General features: G+C 51.7%; 6 protein-coding genes across 6 annotated transcripts; 5 read left to right on the top strand and 1 right to left on the bottom strand.

Moving 5' to 3' along the window:
* Positions 1-633: 633 nt before the first annotated feature.
* N7532_005918 (uncharacterized protein) lies at positions 634-1,726 on the top strand (the record flags this gene model as incomplete). The annotated part of the gene is made up of 3 exons (XM_056618412.1): positions 634-1,476; positions 1,534-1,626; positions 1,688-1,726. 3 exons carry the CDS (start codon positions 634-636, stop codon positions 1,724-1,726), a joined length of 975 nt encoding a protein of 324 aa, XP_056474571.1.
* Positions 1,727-2,444: 718 nt separating this feature from the next.
* N7532_005917 (uncharacterized protein) lies at positions 2,445-3,008 on the top strand (the record flags this gene model as incomplete). The annotated part of the gene is made up of 2 exons (XM_056618411.1): positions 2,445-2,582; positions 2,640-3,008. The coding sequence occupies 2 exons, from the start codon at positions 2,445-2,447 to the stop codon at positions 3,006-3,008; spliced, it is 507 nt and encodes a 168-aa protein (XP_056474570.1).
* A 576-nt stretch (positions 3,009-3,584) lies between these two features.
* Positions 3,585-4,670, top strand: N7532_005916 (aldo/keto reductase family protein; the record flags this gene model as incomplete). The annotated part of the gene is made up of 3 exons (XM_056618410.1): positions 3,585-3,636; positions 3,696-4,128; positions 4,190-4,670. The coding sequence occupies 3 exons, from the start codon at positions 3,585-3,587 to the stop codon at positions 4,668-4,670; spliced, it is 966 nt and encodes a 321-aa protein (XP_056474569.1).
* A 480-nt stretch (positions 4,671-5,150) lies between these two features.
* N7532_005915 (C2H2-type zinc finger protein) lies at positions 5,151-6,441 on the top strand (the record flags this gene model as incomplete). Its single annotated transcript, XM_056618409.1, has 2 exons — positions 5,151-5,691; positions 5,789-6,441. The coding sequence occupies 2 exons, from the start codon at positions 5,151-5,153 to the stop codon at positions 6,439-6,441; spliced, it is 1,194 nt and encodes a 397-aa protein (XP_056474568.1).
* Positions 6,442-7,776: 1,335 nt separating this feature from the next.
* N7532_005914 (chromatin-remodeling ATPase CHD1) lies at positions 7,777-12,276 on the bottom strand (the record flags this gene model as incomplete). The annotated part of the gene is made up of 1 exon (XM_056618408.1): positions 7,777-12,276. The coding sequence occupies one exon, from the start codon at positions 12,274-12,276 to the stop codon at positions 7,777-7,779; it is 4,500 nt and encodes a 1,499-aa protein (XP_056474567.1).
* Positions 12,277-13,378: 1,102 nt separating this feature from the next.
* Positions 13,379-15,570, top strand: N7532_005913 (ATP-binding cassette domain-containing protein; the record flags this gene model as incomplete). The annotated part of the gene is made up of 7 exons (XM_056618407.1): positions 13,379-13,398; positions 13,465-13,489; positions 13,578-13,589; positions 13,644-14,046; positions 14,100-14,261; positions 14,320-14,416; positions 14,475-15,570. The coding sequence occupies 7 exons, from the start codon at positions 13,379-13,381 to the stop codon at positions 15,568-15,570; spliced, it is 1,815 nt and encodes a 604-aa protein (XP_056474566.1).
* Positions 15,571-16,108: the final 538 nt, after the last annotated feature.

Here is a 16,108-nt window from a genome sequence, read left to right as displayed (position 1 = left end):
CAGCCAAATGCACACATTCTCGCTTTTGCATTCGCCTTCAATCTATCCTCTCAATCAACCTGACTAATTTGGGCCAGGCTCGACAGCGAGCACTCACATTCCCCGCAATGACTGTGTTGTCCACCACGACCACCTGTCCCTCTGGTTCACATGGAATCTCTGCGAATCGCTCGTTGCACATGCGTTATTTCGCGTCGTCGTGAACGGCCAAAAAGAAAAGAAAGGGAAATATTCCCCGCTGTGGATCGATCTTGGTACACCCCCACTTACCCGAAAGCCGTATGGTTCCCCGATCTGTTGCGGAAATTTTTACTTGATTTACTACGCATCTCCATCCTCCCCGATGCCATGCAGTCATGAAGTGTGACGGGCAGTTCATGAGACCCAAGACCCACGACCAATGCCGAACAGCCTGATTTCGCGGTGACTCTGCGGGGCAGCACTGACTTTCATACAGACCTGGTTGGATATGTTGCTAGATCAGTTATTTCCGCTACCCCGCCAGTATGGGGACGAATGGTAGCATCGCGAATATAAATTCAATCCGATCCTTCGAGGAAATTCTGTCTTTTGCTCACTCAACTCCATTTGATTCTCCCTTTTGAAGCCTGAATCGACATAAAACAGCCCAGAATGGTCGGCGTCCTTGCAAACAACCTTGCCGTGAATGATGGCCCCTTGAATGAAGATAATGCCGCCCTCCTTCGCCCCTCCGATCCCTCCTTGCCCATCGAAGACCTTCGCAAGCGATACGAAGAAGACGGCTACCTCTTCCTCAAGCAAGTCCTCCCGCGCGAAGACGTCCTCGAAGCTCGAAATGCCTACTTCTCCTCGCTGGAATCCACAGGGGTTTTGAAGCCCGGTACTCAGCCCGTCGAAGGCATCTTCGACCCAGCCAAGAGTCATCTAGACTATCCCGGAATCGGCGCAGGCCACGTCGATGGCAATGGAAAACCGGGCGGCGAAAAAGCCGCGGCTTTCGTCGATCTCGCCCTAGACGCTCATTATAAAGAGTGGTATGCGGAGAAGTTCTGCAACCACCCAGCGCTGTACAACTTCGTGGCCAAATTCTCGGACTGGGGCAAAGACACACTCAGTCTTCGTCGTACTCTGCTCAGGAATAATATTCCCGGCTCAAAACCTATCGGTGTCCACTATGATCAGATCTTCCTTCGATATGGTGACCCGACCAGTATCACTGCTTGGGTGCCTATGGGAGATATCAAGCTGAACGGTGGTGGGCTAATCTATCTGGAAAATGGAGATAGAATCGGGATTGAGATGGAGCAGGCGTTCTTCAAGGAGGCTAAGGAAGCTGGTCTTAGTGATGAGGAGGCGAAATCGGCCTTCAACTCCAATATGATGGCGACCGGGCTGCTGTCTGAATTCCCTGCTGGTTTTGCGCGCGAGCATGGGCGCCGTTGGCTGGTCTCAGCCTACGAAGCGGGCGATGTTGTTCTCCATAAGCCACATATGGTATGTCCACCTTCGATAATGGGATGATTCGTTCTGCGATACTGACGATAATCGAAGATCCACGCCTCGACTATTAACCACGACCCGAACAATGTGATTCGTCTGGCGACCGATCTCCGCTTCTGTGACTCTTCGAAGCCGTATGACAAGGTATGTCTCTAAAGTCCTTACACTTAGGCCGTTCAGGATAAAAGGCTAATTTTGTAAACAGAGGTGGATGAACCACTACACTTTCAATGATGGTGTTTAATGAATGCTGTTATCGAAATCAGTTGTTAGATTGGTCGTAAATATGCAATGAGCAATATTGGCCCTCGCATTTTGCTTCGTCTCTATTATTCGTGTGAATCCCATATAACTGCCTGAGGCCATAGCGCCGAGTCAGACTGTAAGATAGTAAAGCCCCGTCATTCCAGATTATCTCGGGCCACAACATCCGGGCAACATCTGGAATACGTTCTGTTTTCTGAGGATGTCATTATGATCTTGTCAGGGTGCACCTTATTGGCGGTAAGGGTCTCTGGAATGTTGAAGTTGTCATCCCTGGCTTCAAAGGTATCCCTAGATCCGAGCTGAGCCCTTTCGAAAACCAGTCTTCGCAGAAGCTGATCATGAGAATATGACCAGAAGATAACGAGACTACTAGAAAAAAAGGAATGGATTGAGAGGTTTTAAACCAAATTGGAGAGCGCGCGAAATCCAGATCTGAAGACTGACTTGAGGCAAAGTATGTGAAAGCCGGCATTTGTAGAGTGAGACGCATTCCACAAGACCACAACAATTTCTCACTCCCCTGAGGCACATACCCTCTATGACAGAATATATGAGCGGCCAGAGGAGTTCTGATCGAACTCGCGTGTGGAAGATCTCCTTCGAGCGCTACGAGAGCACTCTACCTCCTCACCATCGTGTACTACCAATCGCAACCACACTCCGTCTCCAAATCAACGCCAGCCTGATAAGTCACGATGTCGCCTCTTGTGCAGGGGCTTTCTTGGCTATCTTTGATGGTCTTTGCCATCCTCGCCGTGTCCACTGTTCACGCGTACCCCATTCGCGAATCGAGCACCGAAACAGAGAAGAGCACGAAGATCTTAGAGCCTCGGGTATGATCTCCGATATGAGCTGCACCCAGGACAACATCTCGCTAACATAACTGCCAGAGAATCATCCCAGACACCGAGCACTATCTCGCCAACATCCTCGGCAGCATTGGAGTCGGCGATCCTGAAACCGACGCCTCTTCTCAAGCCGCCTACACCCCGACATCAACCATCAAGGCCGAGCAAGACCAGCCAGAAAACACCAAGGTAACGCCATCGACCACTGGATCAGGAGCCAGCTTCACCACTGTCATCCACAACGGCAACGACCAGTCCATCAAGAACATCCAGATCGGCCCCGGCTGGGACGGCCACAAGGAGCTGCGCGCTTCGGATCTGCCCTTGATCTTCGACGCCGTGTACAAAGAGATGCAGCATCGGCTCAAGGACGCATTCGACAGCTCTGACGAGCTTGGACTGGGGCTTTGAAGGAGACATGGCATATAAGTGCGGTTTTAAAATGGAAGAGGACTCTACCGATGATTTATGCAGTTTATGTGATTAACTTATTGCTCGCTTTCTGTACGATATCACTAGTTCCGGCGCAATCGACCTTTTTGCAATTCATTTGACACACGCTAGCCTGTTTCTTCACACTTCGTCAGCATCGGCCAAACATGGAATCGGCAGTGTTCACCGTCGGTCAACGCCACCTTAACTCCGGAGCTCCACCACACAAACTTCGTCAGGCCATGCTTAAACCCGCGAAACACTCGGAGACCGAGCATAACCCGGCCACGGGGTTATCTCGAACGTTGATCTCTATTTAGCTCCACAATGCCATCAATAGCAGCTGTAGAAAAGAAGGGCTTTGTTGACCCGCGATCCGAAGAGCCGGACTTAAATGAAGCGCAAGTGGGGTGCGAAGGCGGGTGCGAACGACAAAAGTATGGGTTGTAGCGTGTATAAAGACTGGCCATCCCAGAACTTGCCGTCAAAATCAATCGCTCAATCCGCTGGTCTTTGAACACCCATCACTATAACAACATATTCTATCTTCCCGCAATGCCTACTCTCGTCGGACAAGAGGTCGGACCTACCGGCTACGGCACCATGAGTACAACACCCTTTTTGCTAAGTGACGTATAGACTCAGCTGTGCTAACCAGTAGCCTAGGAATGACATGGACGAGCACGCCCCCGGCGCAAGACGTCTGCTTCGAGACCTTGAACAAGACTTTGGAACTGGGTGCGAATTTCTGGAACGGTGGCGAGCTCTACGGCACGCCGGACTATAACTCACTGCATCTGCTGAATAAATACTTCACCAAATACCCGCAGAATGCAGAGAAGGTCGTGCTGAGCATTAAGGGAGGACTGAAGGCTGGCCAGCTCACGCCGGATGGATCGGAGGAGAATATTCGCCGGAGCGTGGACAACTGCCTGCGCCTCCTGGATGGGAAGAAGAAGATTGACATCTTCGAGTGCGCGCGACAGGATCCGAACTTCCCGGTAGAGCACACCGTGGAGGTCCTGGCGCAGTATGTGAAGGAGGGCAAGATTGGAGGCATTGGGCTCAGTGAAGTGGATGCTGAGACGATCCGACGAGCGTACGTGATGAAAAACAAATTGATTTATTGAACCGGGAGCTAACAACATCTACTTCTCCAGTCACAAAGTGCACCCGATTGCGGCAGTCGAGGTCGAGATGTCGCTATGGTCCACCGACATTCTCGAGAACGACATTGGAAAGACCTGTGCCGAGCTTAAGATTCCGGTCATCGCCTACTCGCCGCTCGGACGGGGAGTCCTGACAGGAGCCGTGACTTCATTGTCCGACATTCCCGAGGGCGACATCCGGAGACACATGTCTCGATTCCAGGAAGAGAACTTCCAGCAGAATCTGAAGCTGATCAACGAGGTGAAAAGCTTGGCCGCGCGAAAAGGTGTTGCCCCGTCTCAGATTGCCCTGGGCTGGATTCGCAGCCTGAGTGACAAGCCCGGCATGCCGACCATTATTCCAATCCCTGGAGGCACAACTATCGACAAGGTTGTTCAGAACATGGTCGGAGTGAAGCTGCTCTCCGATGAGGAGCTGGCAGAGATCGATGCGATCTTGAAGGAGCACACGGTGGCCGGGCCTCGCTACTAAGGGGAAATCTCCTAAATATTACTGCGCTCGTTAGCTTGGAATCGAAGCAAAAATGGTAACGATAATTAATTTAATTGATCAATTGAGGTCAGATCAAGTGTAGAAGAGTCAACACGCAATCTCACAACACCGGCGTACCCGAAAGTACAGGCATGGAGATTGTCTGAATTGCAGAATTCTTCGTTGTATTCATCTTGTAGGGAGGGCGAACTGGAAAATAAAAAGTGGAATGAAACTCACAATGTAGTTCGTATTGTTTAGCCAGCGTCGCTGAGCTGGTTAGTGCTATTTTCTGGATTGAATGTTGGGAGGGAAAAAGAAGTGGGAAGTGGAAGAGCGAAAAGAAAAAGGAAAGAAGCTCCGTGCAGATCACGTGTCGGCGAGCCCCCAGCGTCGACTGCCTTCACCCGCAACTCGAGCGCCGCGATCTCCAACCCATCTCCAATGCCCGGCAGCTTCAACGGCTCCCTCTAATCCATCATGGCCTCGCGCGAAGGAACGCCCTTGTCCTCCGTCGGCTCCGCCGAGGAGTCAGATCACGAGTCCGTCAAGCAGGACAGCCGCGCCCAGTCCCCAATAGCTTCCAACCTGCCCCCCTCAAAGCGCCGTCGCACAGGTGTAGCATCTTGGGACCGACACACACCGCTGTCATCTGTCCAGGATGAAACAATTCCTCCTCCATCCCCTACGGCCTCTATTTCATCTGATACCTCCGGCGACGTGCCGAACTCGCCCAATTTGTTAGGTCTCTTGGGTAATAACCAGGACGACGATTACACGGGTCAAACCACTGACCAAGTCACCGTGTGTCGATGGGATGGGTGTTCTGTTGGCGACCTGGGGAACATGGATGGGTTAGTGCAGCACCTCCACACCGAGCATATCGGGAGCCGACAGAAGCGATATTCGTGCGAGTGGACAGACTGCAGCCGCAAAGGACAAACGCATGCCAGTGCATATGCACTACGCGCACACATGAGGAGCCATACTCGAGAGAAACCCTTCTACTGCACATTACCTGGTAAGGATGCCCCAATTCCACGACCTCGATCCCAGCCTCTCCGCTAGGAATCGCAGCTCCTTCCAACTCTTGAGAGTTTCGACTCATTAATTTACAGAGTGCGATCGGAATTTCACTCGATCCGACGCTTTGACGAAACACATGCGCTCCGTTCATGAAACAGACACCCTTCGCCCGTCTGACAATAAAACCACCTCTGGCGCTCTTGGCAGCGTAGCCGGAACGCCAGCCTCAAAGTTCCAACGGATTCGACTGAAGCTTACCGGTCCTAAGGATATTATAAGCGAGGCTGATCATTCCGGGGACTCCACCGTTTCAGCTCCATTGCTTCCCGAGTCTGACCTGGATGACAACACGATGCCCGAGTTCGGCCCGGAGCTGGGTTTCGACGAGGACGAACTCAAATTGCCGCCACGTGAACTTTACCGCCTCCTACGACGGCAAATTCGCTGGGCAGAGAAAGAATCTACGGAATTGCGTGCCCAGTGGGATATAATTCGACCGTTGCGTGAAAATGCCTGGCACGAGAAGGAAGCTATCTTCGATGATCTCATTCACGCCGAATTGGCCTTGTTCAGCACCTTCGTGAATGCCACTGGGGCAGGCGGCCAAGCAATGGCACCTCCAGCTAATCTGACCTCTGATTTGGAGAAGCTGCAACATCAGCAACAGCGATTCAAGACTCAACAGGATCAGTTGCGGGCCAAGGCTGAGGAACCGGCTGATGCCGACGTTGATGCGGCCGAATGAGACCAGCCAGCATTCTGTACCGCATTTATGCCCAGCTGGTATCATTGGCAACTTTGAGCTTAATCGGTTCCAAGGCGCTAGCAGCATCAGTATTCCTTACCCCAACCCCCTTCTTATTTCTATTTCTGTTTCTACCTTTTCGATATCTCTGGATCTGGGTTGCAATATTTTCGATACTTCGGTGTCCTTACGCTACGGCGTATCTGGCGTTTCGGTACCAGGACTGCGCGTTCACCAGTCAAAGGTGAACCATTCAATGTACGAATAGTTTCTTTCTATATTTTTATCAATTGAGCGCACCCTTGCTGCAAATCAGCAACGTTAGTGCATACTAGTTTATATCTTGTCTACAGTATCTGGTCTACGATGTTAATGGCCTTAGTGTTATGAGTAATTTTAGCTTTCAAGACCTAAACTCAGACACAGAATGTCTCGAGCCCGGACCAATTCCATTCGATCTAAAAGAGAAAAAAGAAAAGAGAGGGGAATTTACTCAGAAAATGCACTTGACCATGGATATTTGAGCAACTTCATATTGCTTCGCTTCGCTCCGCAATCAATCAACGCCGTGGTAGCCACTCCATAGGGTACATGTACTGGTCAAATAATAATAGGGAAGAAAATAACCACGAAAAAAAGAAACAAGAAATGAAGCCGTAGCTAACTGGCGCTCAAACAAATCCAAGCCAGTGTCAAATGGATGCCAAAATCAAAAGGAACAGGGGAAACGGAGTAAAATCTGCTGAGGGCAGATCCAGCATGCCCGATAGCACGTAGTGCCAGCCTAAAGCATAGTACATAGTACACATGAGGTTCCGTAGGTATCAGGCTGATCTGCCCTTTCCCAAGACTAGTCATAGGAAATAACAACAGAGAAAGAAACGAACTCCAAAAAGCCCCAAGCACGCCATGCAAATATCATTTGACATTCGAATCATGCAAGTCCAAGTCGGGGTCTCCTTTTGAGTTTAAAATTTCTCCCCGCCGGGGGGGGGAAGAGAGGTTGCGCAATTCGATCGACGCCTTTCGCAATGCCATGCAATTCTTGCATCCATATGTACTTTTTCAAAAAAAGAATACTCGGTAAACTCTGTGGTGCGGACGGGTAGAGACAGTAGAGCTAAGAGACAGGGGTATGAGGGTAGCGCAAAAGAGGGCGAAGAGCTAGATCGATTTTGAGATCAACATGCCGAGATGGAGGATCGCCGGCGAGAATCATGGGAGCCAGTAAGTCGGACAATTCAAGCCAGACTACTCAATATGTATGTCATAAGTCCGTAAAAAAAACCTTAGATCGCAATGCTCGTGGTCCGAGCAGAAATGAAATGGGCCAGGTCAAGCTCCGTTGGATGGTTGTGCAGGTTTGCTGTTGGCAGCCTTGACCTTCTCGTACATCAATTGGAGCTTGGCGCCCCCGACCTCTTTGTTCGGCCAGTAGTGCACGGCAACATAGTCCCACAGTCGCTTCTCCAAGGACGGCATGGGTTCACCACCACCCAAAGTATTATGAATGAATCCACCAATCTTCTCAATGGTGTTGCGGAGCTTGATAGCCCGATCAGCCTTATTTGGATAGTTCTTGGAGGTGATGGTGGCTACCTGCTTGAGGTTGTCACGAATGGGTCTGAAGAATTTAGAGTCCTGGTCCTCTTCCCGGCTTGAACTACCATTCTCATAGCTCTTCCGACGCCGCTCGTCGTGAGCCGCGTCTGACAGCCGGTGACGAGGACGGTCATGTCCGGACCTTGGCCGGTCGTGGATGGGCGTATTTCGTCGATCCTCGCGACGTTCATCTCGGCGGTCATCCCGGCCGTGGGTGTGTGAACGCGGTCGTGACCGTTCGGCCTCACGGTGTCCTTTGCGTGCTGACGGGGCGGGAGATGCAGAGACGCTGCCACTACCGACACGGGAGTTCCGCTTGTTATTTCGATGGTGATTGTCCACTGCTCGTCTGGCATTCGCATTGCTACCGTTGCTATGCTTGTTCCTCAGGACGGACAGCAGGTACTCGGCTCGACGAACCAAGTGAACCGCGCCAGGAGATTTTGTTGCTTTCTCTTCTCCCTGCGCACGCTGGGTTTTCCTTTCAACACGGTGCTCCTCCAGGAAAAATTTGTCCCCGAGACCCAGGTCGGTGTCGTCGCGGATTTGTGTCCAAGCGCCAAAGCCATGACGGGCAATGCCGACCAAAAGCATGCCGTCTTCCCGGGCTCCCCAAGAACAACTATAATCAGCCAGCTTTGTGGCTTCCGGGAGTCGGAAGGTCTTGAAGTCAGGAAGTGAAGCTGTGATCTTGCGCACAAGACGCATGTCCGGTGGTCGGTCCACAATCGTCCAGGCATTAAGTCGCTTAACTCCGTGGTGGTCAAACAAGACAGCCTTTTGCTCTTTCTTGGTGATGTTTTTGCCAGATTGTTTTAGTGCATCGATCTGCTGCATATTTTCTTCAACGAGAGAGGCAGCCTTCTCTGTAATCTCGCGGAGGGCAGCATGGACGGTTTCACGATCACGGTTTTGCAATCGAGAATCCTCCAGGATGAGCTCTTCACAATCAGCCATGTCACCATATCGAAGAAAAGCTCTCGAGAGAGCACGGTACTCCTTTTCACCTAGGGGGCGCTTCGGATCCAAGGAGCTGTCATCTTCGGCATCATCATCAACAACAACTTGTGCCCTGGCTTGTCGCTTCGCCTTGCGCTCTTCCCGAGAGTCCTTGGTTTCTTGGGTGACTTGGCGTTTGCGTGGCCGGTTCTGCTCAATCACGTCGGCAAGGTATCGCTCATCGGCCTTGCGCTTCTCCTCTTCTTTAAGTTCTTCGAGTTGATCCTTGGGGATGATGTCATCCCAAGACAGATCATCAACCTTGATGTCAACGAAGTCAAATGCCTTCAAAAACTCTTCACCACCATCGGCCTGTATCTGTTCAGTCTCCTCGGTCTGGTGCAATTCAGCATTGGCAAGAACGGAGTCGATATCGAGCTGTTCAAGCTTCTTCTGGTTATCGGTCTGCTCGAACATTTTCTGTCCGCGACGCTTAAGAATGCGCGAAATGTCCTCGGTCGAGTTTGGTTCACCAATGACGCGAGACATCTTATTTTGCATCTCTGAAGCTTCCTTGTCGGTGACGCCGCGCTGAATAGTGATAAATTCGAGCAGAAGCTTGTTGCGAGCTCTCTCGATGACTTCTTCCTCAATAGTATCCTTGGAAACAAGGCGATAGACACTGACAGGTTTCGTCTGGCCGATACGATGGGCTCGAGCCATGGCCTGCAGATCTGCTTGGGGGTTCCAATCAGAGTCAAAAAGTACCACAGTATCAGCAGTCATTAGGTTGATTCCCAAACCACCAGCTCGTGTGGAGAGAAGAAAAGCAAAGTCCGTACTCTCGGGGGCGTTGTAGTGCTCAATGGCCAGACGACGAGCGGCAGAAGGAATCGTACCATCCAGTCGTTGGTGTTTGTAGCCGCGATAGTCCATATACTCGCTCAGGATATTAAGCATTCCGACCATCTGACAGAAAATCAAAACTCGATGACCATCCTTCTGCAATTTGCGGAGAAGCTGATCAAGCAGCATCATCTTTCCACTGCTGGTGATCATGGAGCGAAGGATGTCCTCTCGACGTGTACAACCTTCCAAAATCTTGGCTTCGGCCGTAGGGAACATGAAAGGATGGTTGCTAGCTTTCTTCAATTCCATCATGATATTCAGGAGTGACTGCTTCATGCCTCTCGCTCCATCGTTCAAAGCAGCGTAGTTCTTGGTCAAAATGTTTTTATAATATTCAAGTTGGACATCTGAGAGCTCAACACGAATGATCTTCTCTGTCTTGGGAGGAAGGTCAGACTCGACCTTGGACTTGGTACGGCGCAGCATAAATGGTTGAATAGCGTCCGTAAGTTCTGCGAGCTTCTGCGAAGCAGCCTCTGAGTTCAGATCCATGTCGACATCAACTTTGATTTCGCCCGGGTTGAGGAAGTCCATGAGTGATGAAAGCTCTGCAAGGTTGTTCTGGATAGGAGTTCCCGTAATGAGAAGACGAGCTTGGCACTTCCACTCTACTAGTTTCGTGTAGAGCTGAGAATCGCGATTCTTGAGGCGGTGAGCCTCGTCGATAGCCATGAATTGCCATTTGAATTGTCCCAAGAAAGGCGAGTCGTTCATAGCATACTCATAAGTCGTGAGAAGCACATGAAACTTGGGCCGTTTGGGGTTGCCGTCTACCATCAGTTCGTAATCGCGCAGAACCTGGCGTGCCTTTTCGCTACCGTTGTAGACAACATAATTCAAATCTGGGGTCCAGTGGTCAAAGGTTTCAGCCCAGGCTGGCATAGTAGACAGTGGGACAATGACGATGAAGGGACCTTGTTGATGTCTGCAGTGGCGCAGCCAGTTGATGAATGATACGGTCTGCACTGTTTTACCCAGACCCATCTCATCCGCGAGGACGACATTGCGATCCTTCACCCAATTGAAAGCCAAGAAATTCAGGCCTTTAATTTGGAAATCTTTGAGTTCGCCATTCTGGAGGAACGACGGGGTACTGTGAATCGGTTCGAATGATTTGCGCGTAGCTGGGTTTGTTTCGTTCTTGTCTGACACAGGAACACGAGCCGAACGATCCAAAAAGCGGTCGATTTCCCGCTGAGCAATTTCGCTGACGAGGTCTTCCGGCTCCCAGGTACAAGAATCGTAGAACAAGCGTTTCCACTTGACAAGGTATTCAGTGCCGTCTTCGCCTTCCCGAACACCAATGACTCGTTCAACATGTTTGTAGTCTTCGATTGCTTCAACGTCGCGCTCATGATCCAGGTTCCATTTTTCGCGGTCCTCGGGAGGCGCATCGGGGTCATGCTTCAGGCGTAGATCTTCATTTAACACCTTACGCACATAGTTGTCCACACGGCGCGTGCTCCGGTAGTTGGACATAGCCTCGTTTGGTTCCCATGTTGAGTGGAAGTGGGACTTGTCCTGCCATTTGATGTAGAACTCGAAATGATGGCGATCGACATCGGGGTCCTCGGGGTCAACGTCTGCCTTCAGGCGGTGATTGAGGACGACGTCGACAGCAGGCCTCGTGTCCTCCACATAGTTCTGAGCCCAGTAGTTCTCGGTCATTTCGTCTGGGTTATCCTCGAAGATCGATTCGTCTCCATCATCTTCATTGTAGTTGGAGACCTTGGCAGCGTTTCGCGTCGAGAAGCGGACCTCGGTGTAAGCTGGCTCCATGCCAGCAACTTGCTTCATATTTCGGCGTCGCCTGGCTTTGCTCGATTTGCCACCATACTCATCACTGTCAGATTCCGAGAATGAGGATACTGTAGCCGACCGCGAGGTCTTCGATGGCTGCTGAGATGGTTCTTTGCGCCGGCGCTTCCGGCGAGGCGCGACTGCATCGGAATCGGACTCTGATGAATCAACAAGATGGCGTGTAGTCCGCGCCCGACCACTACGACGCAAACCATAAAGATCTGGGTTTTGTCGCATGTACTCGGTCTCGTCCGCCGGCGACCTGCGTTTCATACCTCGGTCGGGGTGCGGCGATGAAGAATTTTCACGGCTAGAGCCATCATGCTCGTCCCCGCTGTTCCCCATCACAATGTCCTCGTCCTCTGCATCGGAATCCGGAGATTCGGCATCATATGAATCATCGGCAGCATCGGGCTCGGGGGATGACCCGGAGGCGGGTTCGGACTGGACAGGCTCGGGAGAGTTGCGCTCACTTTTCGCGGTAATGTCGGCATCGGCAGTGGCGTGATCACCAGCCATGGAGTGGCTATATCCATTCGGCAATGAGGAGGAAGAATGAGGTTCTAGACCCGATGGGATCACCATGCTGGAGGCTATGGACGAGGGGCAGTCAGCATTGAAGCTCAATTCTGACAGGTAGGGCTGCAAACTAATTAAAGGACAGTAGAGCAGATGTACGCGACCCAAATTGGGGGGAAGTGAAGTTCAAAAACAGTGAATATGAGTGCAATATCAGAACTGATGGGGAAGGATGGCTCTTGACGCCGGGTGGAATGGACGCGGGCACCGGGAGCGAAACAGCCACGAGGATAACAACACCTATCAGATGTCCAGTGAAACGCGACCATCTGAAAGACGTAATCCGATTCCTCGATCTTCCCGATCCCGACAGAAAAATAGGATCCCGAGGTGCGTGCAGTGGGTCGAGGAACGCGGAGAAGTACCCGGGTAATATGGTTCGGTCGAGTCGCAGCGCTCGAGAACAAAATAAATTTCACTTACACTCCATAGCGTGGTGACCCCGCAATAGGGGGAGCTAGGGTATCAATGTGTGAAAAGAATGGTGGGTGGTTGGAAACGTGATAGGACATCCGCGACGTGGGAAGAAGAGACGAGTGAGGGAAGAAGAGTTGGGGGAGGATTCCATTCGGGTTTGGTTTGGTTTGCAGGTAAGGATCGGCCGGTCTTCAAAGCAGCGAGGCTTTCACCCCTTTTCGGGCCTAGCGTCTTCGCTTGCCGCTGGACAACTGGTACGGTCACGTGCAATAAAAGCGGTCGCGGATTTTCATTCCTCCGAGTGCCGGTTTCCCTTCATGCCACGTGACATCCCCCACTGGCTGCATTACCCCCCGAATGTCAGCATCAGCGAATTAGCAGCCCGCTAAATAATGCGCGCGCCTTTGCAGGCGGTCTCACATGGACGCCTCAGGCATCCCAGCCCACAATCAGAAAGAAAGCCCTGCACTTCTGCCTCCCCGTTCTTTAACGCATTGTTTCGCCCCCTCTTCGTCAGTCCGAGTCTGCGCAGACGTTAGGTGCACATTTGCACCCAGATTACTCTCGGCTGCAGCGGCGCTTCTCTTCGGTCCTCCCAACAGATTCTGCAGACAACAAGTCACCTCTTCAGCAACCTTTTGTTACCCGCGTTTGACACCTGAACGTGGTTCCGTGAAGCCAACTCGCCACGATGTCTGACAAGCTCACCCGGTATGGTTCCTGAAGCAATCTTAAGACAAGTATCGCGCGTTACTGATGGGTATCTTCGAAATCTAGTATCGCCATTGTCAACAGTGACAAGGTTCGTCTTAAATACCCCGCTAACCGCGCCTTTTTCGCCGAAACGCTTCGTTCGAGTCCCGCTGACCAGAGATTTTGCCCCTGTACAGTGCAAGCCGAAGGTATGACATTCGTAATGGTATATGTGACATTCATTGTGGCTAACTGTTAGTTAGAAATGTCGTCAAGAGTGCAAGAAGTCGTGCCCGGTCGTGCGCACAGGTAAACTGTGTATCGAAGTCGACAGCTCCTCCAAAATCGCCTTCATCTCCGAGCGCCTCTGTATCGGTTGCGGTATCTGTCCTAAGAAGTGTCCCTTCGGTGCTATCCACATCATCAACTTGCCCACCAACCTGGAGACTCAGGTCACCCACCGTTACTCGGCCAACAGCTTCAAACTCCACCGACTTCCTATGCCCCGCCCTGGACAGGTACTTGGTCTTGTTGGAACAAACGGTATCGGCAAGAGTACTGCATTGAAGATTCTCAGTGGCAAGCTGAAGCCCAACCTCGGCCGTTACGACAACCCGCCCGACTGGGAGGAGATCCTGAAATACTTCCGTGGTTCCGAGCTGCAGAGTAAGCTTTCCATATTGAAACTCTTCCCACAACCAATATGCTAATTAATGCAGACTACTTTACCAAGGTTCTGGAGGATGACCTGAAAGCTGTTGTGAAGCCTCAGTATGTCGACCAAATTCCTCGCGCTGTCAAGGGTCCCGTCAAGCAGGTCAAGGACCTGATCAAGGCCCGTGTTCAGTTGGACAACCTGGAAGAAATCATGGATGTTCTCGGTACGGAATCCCCAGTGGTGTTATGACTATCGCTTTCAGTTACTGACGACATCTTCAGAGTTGCACCAAGTTGCGGATCGTGAGATCGACCACCTGTCTGGTGGTGAGCTTCAGCGGTTCGCTATCGGTCTTGTCTGCGTCCAGAATGCCGACGTGTAAGTTGAAACGTTCTGTGCGATTACCGAAGACCGTCAGGTTCTAATTTGATTGCAGGTACATGTTTGACGAGCCCTCTTCCTACCTTGATGTCAAGCAGCGTCTGGCTGCTGCCCGTACCATCCGTAGCCTGCTCCGCCCCGATGACTACGTTATCGTCGTCGAGCACGATTTGTCAGTCCTTGATTACCTCTCTGACTTCATTTGTGTGCTCTACGGTCGCCCGGCTGTCTACGGTGTTGTGACCCTGCCTTCCTCGGTCCGTGAGGGTATTAACATCTTCTTGGATGGTCACATCCCCACCGAGAACTTGCGATTCCGTGAGGAGTCTCTGACTTTCCGCCTCACTGAGGCTGGAGATGATTTCATCGCTGACAAGGGCCGCGCCTTCTCTTACCCCGCCATGGAGAAGACCCAGGGCAGCTTCCACCTCAGCATCGAGCCTGGTCGCTTCACCGATTCCGAGATTCTCGTCATGATGGGTGAAAACGGAACTGGAAAGACCACTTTCTGTAAGATGCTGGCTGGAGCCCTGCAGCCCGATGGCAACACCAAGGTGCCCAAGATGAACATTAGCATGAAGCCCCAGAAAATTACCCCCAAGTTCCAGGGCACCGTTCGCCAGCTCTTCTTCAAGCGCATCAAGTCTGCTTTCCTGTCGCCTCAGTTCCAGACCGATGTCTATAAGCCTCTGAAGATCGATGACTTTATCGACCAGGAAGTGCAGAACCTGTCCGGTGGTGAATTGCAGCGTGTCGCCATTGTCCTTGCCCTGGGTATGCCCGCCGATCTGTACCTGATTGATGAGCCTTCTGCCTACCTCGACTCCGAGCAGCGTATTATTGCCGCTCGTGTCATCAAGCGTTTCGTTATGCACACCAAGAAGACCGCTTTCATCGTCGAGCACGATTTCATCATGGCTACCTACCTGGCTGATCGTGTCATTGTCTTCGACGGTAAGCCCTCCGTCGATGCTCGTGCCAAGTCCCCCGAGTCCCTGGTCACTGGTTGCAACCGCTTCCTTGAAAGCCTGGACGTGACCTTCCGCCGTGACCCCAACAGCTACCGCCCGCGTATCAACAAGTACAACAGTCAGATGGACCAGGAGCAAAAGTTGGCAGGCAACTACTACTTCTTGGAGGAAGAGAACTGAAGAGGGCATTGTTCATGAGCATCACCGCCGTCGTCACAACCGTGGCGGTCGCGGACCTGAGCAGCGGCGCAAGCGGCGCTGCGGTATTAGAGGGGTCGGGTGGTTCATGGCGTTCCCGGGCGTTCTTCGAGTCTCGGCGGCTCTGGGCAGTGGTTTTGTTCCCTGCTTTGGCTGTTCTCTAGGCAGCGAGGATAACGGTTTGGGTGGTGACGAGGATCTGGATGGAGATAGTGCTTGCGACAACAGCTCAGATGTCAAGGAGGATTTTGGCTAGAGCGAAGTGACCTAGTTTACTCGCCTCCAGGCTAATTTTCGACATCTCTAGAGTTTTGCCAACACTTTTCCCCATGCTCTCTCGTTGCCGTGCCCAATCATATGTCCATTCTTGCCCTGCAACCAATTTTCCGAGGCTCCTGTCACTGTCAAACATCTTGGAACGCCCGGTGGCAGAAGCCCTGCCACTAGATGTTCCGCCCAATACCCCTCTTTTTCATTTTATGGACATATTCTAGGGGTCATTTGCTTGGCATGGTTTTTA

The sequence above is a fragment of the Penicillium argentinense genome (assembly GCF_028826775.1).
Source record: "Penicillium argentinense strain IBT 30761 chromosome Unknown utg000005l_segment0_segment0, whole genome shotgun sequence".
NCBI lineage: Eukaryota > Fungi > Ascomycota > Eurotiomycetes > Eurotiales > Aspergillaceae > Penicillium > Penicillium argentinense.
This window is presented reverse-complemented; position numbering and strand designations above follow the sequence as displayed.